The sequence below is a fragment of the Colossoma macropomum genome, unplaced genomic scaffold, assembly GCF_904425465.1.
Source record: "Colossoma macropomum unplaced genomic scaffold, Colossoma_macropomum, whole genome shotgun sequence".
NCBI classification, from domain to species: Eukaryota; Metazoa; Chordata; class Actinopteri; order Characiformes; family Serrasalmidae; genus Colossoma; species Colossoma macropomum.
This window is the reverse complement of record NW_023495958.1, coordinates 460,293-466,594: the sequence shown is the minus strand read 5'-3', so window position 1 is coordinate 466,594 and position 6,302 is coordinate 460,293. Positions and strand designations below refer to the sequence as shown.

The following is a 6,302-nucleotide window of genomic DNA, read 5'->3' as shown; positions in this document are numbered from 1 at the left end:
AGATTGAATTCACACATCCAGTTTTCTCTCCTTGAGCAGGAAAGATCGTTCCATGTTCGCTCAGTGTCTTTGTCTGCAGTGGTGAAAATAGCACAGTCCTCCTCACCAGCATCATTAGGTTCATTTGACCTCCAGAATCTGACAATCAGAAACAGCATTAATCTGTAATCATCAGATGTTTACAAACAAGAACTCAAATTAAACCAGTTCACAGCAGCTACTGAGGGTCTTTACTCTATACAAACAGTGCCTGTTTGCACAAGAACACCTTCATGTTCTGCACAAGAACACCTTCATAAACTGTCAGAGAAAATCGTAGCTTTACTTTAAATATAAATGGAACACAACAAGATAATGAATAGAAGTATTAAAAATGATGTATAATATTCACATCAACTACTTTCTGTATCATGACATACTTATCAGTCAGCGGTTGGCCGTCCACCCACTTCCATGTGTTTTCTGCATCTTCATCGGTCAGACCAATCCAGAAACTGCTGTCTTTCTTTTGGTCAATGAAGAACATCTGAAAAAAAAAAACAAGTATAAAAAAGTCTCTCTCTCCCCTCTATCTATCTATCTATCTATCTATCTAAAATATAGATATATTCTCACCTGCTCCTCTCTGCTGTTTATGATCACCAGATCTGCTCCTCCCTTTCTGCAGTCCTGTCTGCTCTCACTCCAGCTCTTATTCTCAGGGGAGAAAAAGTAAAAGCTGCTTCCAAAAGTCTTCAGTTCTTTAATCCAGCTTTTCTCTACAACAGAGCAATGAGAACAAACATATATTCTAGAAGCATGAAGGAATATTTGTGCTGATTAATTGTGAGGATGGTGTTTCACTCACCAGTCAGCTTCACTAAATGATCATATTTGGTCTGTAAGATGTGATCGTCCTCAGTCAGATTCTGGTAGCTGCTCTTTAGCTGGTCTCTTTCTTCAGTCAGGTTTCTGATACTGGATAAGAAGGTCTCTCTCCCTGCAGTGATGTTTACTATGATGGTTTGGTCTCTAATATCTACATTAAGAAAGAATTACAGTTTTTATATTACAGCAGATTCATTCTGTATGTCTGTATTTTGAAGATGAAGAATTTGTGTTGAGACTGAAACACTCACAGTACATGTACAGCACTATGTTGGTGGTCAGTAGGAGAACACACAGCAGCCCCACACACACCACAGCCAGTCTGGAACATCTGATTCCTGTTCTAACGTCTGATAAAGAGTGAACTGACTTAGAAGTTTTCATTGTGAACACAGTTTTCATTGTGAACACGCTGAGAGCTTCTGCACTGAGAGTTACTCTACCTGTCTGCTGAGTTGTTGTCTCCCTCTGTGTGTTGGTCTCCTGAGCTCTAACAGCGTCTGCACTCATATAAATCTCCACCGTCTTCTCCACTCTCTCTCCTCTGTCTGCTTCACTCAGCTCAGCACTGCTCACATTATTATAGATTCCCTCTGCCATTCTCTCTCTCTCTCTCTTCTCTCTCTCTCTCTCTCTCTCTCTGTTTTTCTAATACTCTACTAAACCTTCAGTACAGAATCTGCATTGTTAGCTGGAGTTCACTAATGAAAACGAGGCTGGACAGGAAATAACGTCAGAGGAGCTTTTAACCACAATGGTGTGAAAACAGGCCTCAAGTATATATGTGGTCTTTTTGCTGCACACATCAGCTCAGAGATGCATGGTGTAGCTGTTGCAGGAAATCGTGCTGCTTTCCTAATGTTTTGAAGCGCTTAACCAGACAAATAGTTTGTTTATTATGATAGATGTTGTTGTGCAATCATATTGTAATCATATGTTGCAATTATAATCTTGGGTCTGTCATTGTTTTAAGTAATAGTGACCCGTGCTGCTCAAACCAGTGAGCTATGCTGAATGGGTAATATGCTGTGGTCATGTGGTCAGGCTGGCTGGTTGGGGAAGGAAATACAAATGTTGTTGGTATTGTGGGGAGCTGTACACAGAGAGAAGTGTTTTTGCCAATGAAGAGCACCAACTCCACATTAAAAACTGTAACACATCAACACATTAATCTCACAACATCTCAGCTGGCAACCGCAACAGCATCACTGTCTTTTTTATTCCTACAGTTACTTAGCACTGTTGTGTATCATTTTTCTTTCATTTGTTTATTGAAAACAAAATAGTTAGTCAGAGAAGTATGGATGAATTTCAAGAGCCAGGGCTCACCAGATAGGCAGAAGGACAAACTGCAGCAAGTCCATCAAGCAGCCATCACCAAACCAAAGCAGGACACAGTCCAAAAGCAGAACTAATAAGTCGCGCTTGGAAACATGACTAAGAATTATGTGAAGAGACAAGAGGCAAACTAACACAACAAGCAACATGTGCATGTGATAATGAAGAGGAGCCACAGGTTTTGTGCCCGCTCCTCCACGGTTACATAGTGCTATAGTAGGTGTTCCAGGCCTGCAATGGTAAAGACAGAGATGCAATTCTCCCTATTTTTTAGTCAGTGTACCATCAAAATGATTCTGAAGCTGTTATTTTAGATGACATTGGAAAAAAGGAATAAATGAAGAAGTATTTATTGGACTCACAGACTACTGCCATCTACAATACTGCCTCTTTCATCTCTTTCATAGTAGGTACATTGTTATGACCTCATCCACTGTTGCCATGTTTGTTGTTTTGACTTTGGGCTGCCCTCTAGTGGCCGCTTTGCTTAACATCCATGTCAACGTAAAGGATGCATGTGGGCATATGTGGGCAGTGAGGGTTACGTCGTTTGAAATGGACATATTCTTTTTTATACATAAAGGGAGTATAAATGAGGCTTAACAGGTACACATTTTTCATTAAAAGTATAATGTTTTACACATGTATGGAGTACTAAAAGGGACTTAGCCATCATATCACTTAAGCTCATTCTACATTTAGGTATCAGTCATTTTTTTCTCGACAATCTATCTAATCTAAGGTGTTACATCACTTACTCTTTAAATCATGTATAAATGAAAATGATGCAGAGGAAAGATATTGATGGTTAACAATGGTTTAATATAAAAGAGATTGTATTACAATGTACTACCAAATGTACTGCAATGCATACCAGTTAGCTTTACTAGTGGCAAGCATTTGCAGCACTGTAGAAATAGAAAGGAGGAAAGAATCAAAAGAAAGAAATAGCAGAAATAAACTACTTGGTGCAAAAATGAGTAGAAATAGTTTTGTAATAATGTACATGATGATTGCAGAGTGAGCGAGAAACATTCTGTACATCACAGTGGAGGTTCAGATTCTGTAGAGCTTTAAGAAAAACAGAGGTGCATAAAGTAGCCAAAAACTGAATTCAAGTAAAAGTATTGTTAATTTAAAATAATAATTACTCAAGTAGAAGCAAAAGTAGTCATTAAAATGAACACTTCAATAAAATTAAGAAAGTATCTAGTAAAAAGACTATGCAAGCAGTGAGATCTCCATTAATAATCAAAATAAAAATAGAAAATCACAGCCTTATATACAGCCTATATACAGGCTTATCTAATAACCTATGTACCATTGCCTGTGTTATGTTTGGGAGAGAGGAAAAAAGCACTTGTGACCTTGGCGCTCTTCACAGAAGGCTCTATAGCTGATGATTTTTGCCTTCTAGACTCTGTTAAGTGAGTATATGTCTTCAGTTTGTTGGGATGAACCCTCTGTTGAAGAACAAAGTTTAAAATTTTGATTGGTCAAAAATGTGTTGAATTGAAAAAATGTTTAAAAATCTAACGGGAGGAACGTAGATGAGTGTAACAGAGTAAAAGTACATTTTTAACATTACAAATATACTCAAGTAAGAGTATAATGTTCTCTCTTTTAAAACAACTTTAACAAGAACAGTTTGTTCAAAAAAAGTAAATGTAACACGTTACTACCCACCTCCAAAGAAGAAGTTTTCTTTTTAATAATTTAGACAACAAAACAAATAGGTCTAAATGTGCACACAGAGTTCATACGGTTTGCCATGGGTTATTTACTGATTAATAGTTAATCTACGTTTCCACCCACAGACCTCTGAAATTTTGCCATCATTCTGTAGTTGGTGGCATTTCCATATTAGGAACTTTGGGCCCAAGTAGTTTTTCTATAGAGGCAAAATGAATGGCGTTTTTTTTTAAAACCTCTGTTATCACACCCTGTGGTAAACTAAATATTTTAAAGGCAATACATTTGGCCATTTCATCATATTTTCTACAAATGTCACTGTGTCTTCAGAATACTGAGGTCACTAAATAGCACAACACTGCTCACATCATTATTGATTCCCTCTGCCATTCTCTCTCTCTCTGTTTTCCTCTAATACTCTACTAAACCTTCAGTACAGAAACTGCAGTGTGCGCTGGAGTTCACCAGTGAAGAAGTAGCTGGACAGGAAACAACATCAGAGGAGCTTCCAACGACAGAGGTGTGAAAACAGGCCTCAAGTATATTTGTGCTCTCTCTGCTGCACATATGAGCTCAGAGATGCACGGGCTATGAAAGGGCACATTAGTCCCATTTTATTATTGTATGTGTGAGACAGAGAGTGAGAGGGTGAGAGAGTGAGTGCCATCACTATATATAGTACTTTGGAAAAGTCAAAGGTCATTTGTCATTTGTTTAATCTCCAGTCAAAACAGCCATTAAGTACATGCTTTTTAGATTTCAGACTCAGGAAAAAGGCAGAAAACATACACTACATTGCCAAAAGTTTTCACTCACCCATGCAAATCATTGAATTCAGGTGTTCCAATCACTTCCATGGCCACAGGTGTATAAAACCAAGCACCCAGGCCTGCAGACTGCTTCTACAAACATTAGTGAAAGAATGGGTCGCTCTCAGGAGCTCAGTGAATTCCAGTGTGGTACCGTGATAGGATGCCACCTGTGCAACAAGTCCAGTCGTGAAATTTCCTCACTCCTAAATATTCCACAGTCAACTGTCAGTGGTATTATAACAAAGTGGAAGCAGTTGGGGACGACAGCAACGTAAAATGACAGAGCGGGGTCAGCGGATGCTGAGGCGCATAGTGCGTACAGTTTTTATATTACAGCAGATGCGTTCTGCATATCTGTGTTTGAAAGAGGAAATATCTGTGTTTGATGTTTTTTGAGGTTAAAGTACTGTAGAGCACTATATTGGTGGTCAGCAGGAAAACACACAGCAGCCCCACACACGCCACAGCCAGTCTGGACCTTCTGCTTCCTGTTCTAACAACTGATAAAGAAAACATTCACTTACTTATTTATTCAGCTCACTTAGAAGTAAATGTCTCTGTTTGAGTTACTCTACCTGTACTCTGCTGTGTCCTTGTCTCCGTCTGTGTCTCAGTGTCCTGTGTTTCTATGCTGGTATCCTGAGCTCCAACAGTGTCTTCAGTAAAATAAATGACCACTGTCATCTCCTCTGTGTCCATATTACTCAGCTTAAAGCTGCCCACACCAGCATACATTCCCTCCACCGTTCTCATTGTGACGTACTGTATCTAAGCTACAACCTTCCTCACTACACAGACTGCAGTGTCTGGGGTGCACTAATGCAGACGTGTCAGGACAGGAAATGCTTACAGAACCCGGAATTACCTTTTTAGGTGTGAAAACCAAAGCAAGGCCAACAAAGGCCTACATGCTAATTCTGCCGAGTACAACAGCTCAAAGATCACTTGAAACAAATGTTCAGTTTGAACTGAAAAATTATGCAGAAATTGTGTGAGGTTCCTGGGAGGCATCAGGTTCCCCTTCGCTGCCTGTTCAATAAAAGCAGCATTGTAGTGCACATGAGCAACAACCTCGCCAACATCAGCAGAAGAGTGGGCAGCAGCGATAGTGGGGTGAGATCACTGCTGCAGTCGCCCTAAGTTGCATGGTACTTTCTGGCCAAGTCTCTGTGAGGCCTAGGGACTTTATTTCAACTCCATGTGTTGCCAGGACGGCTGACCTTTGAATAGGGGATATGTGGCATCTGCCATGGGAGCACAAGAGGCGTGGCCATTCGAAGAGGCTCTCAAGAGGTGCCACACCCTCATCATAAATCAGGTACTGTTGCCACTGCTGTTGTTCTTCTAGTTTAAAAGGTGTGATGTTGTCTGTGCTTTATTGTGCTCTGTGTGGGTTATAGAGTCTATTAGTGTTCAGCATGAACTGAAGTCCCTCTCATTCAGCAGCGTTGGGTGGTGGGTTCCCCTTGCTTCTTGTGTCTTCTGTGTCCCACTTCACAGCACAGAGGTAGACCCTCCTGTCCAGTATTAAAAAGTTGATCAAAGAAAGAGACATTCTGCATTACCAGCTTTCTGTTTTATTTTTTTTTGCAG

The 6,302-nt window shown here is 40.0% G+C and overlaps 1 protein-coding gene across 1 annotated transcript; it reads right to left on the bottom strand.

The window, feature by feature from the left end:
• Positions 1-6: 6 nt before the first annotated feature.
• LOC118803759 (CD209 antigen-like protein E) lies at positions 7-5,496 on the bottom strand (the record flags this gene model as incomplete). The annotated part of the gene is made up of 6 exons (XM_036564247.1): positions 5,285-5,496; positions 1,119-1,217; positions 848-1,018; positions 616-758; positions 420-526; positions 7-138 (listed from the first exon to the last, which is right to left on the bottom strand). Coding segments are annotated over exons 1-6 (830 nt in total), but the record flags the coding sequence as incomplete, so codon positions are not given.
• Positions 5,497-6,302: the final 806 nt, after the last annotated feature.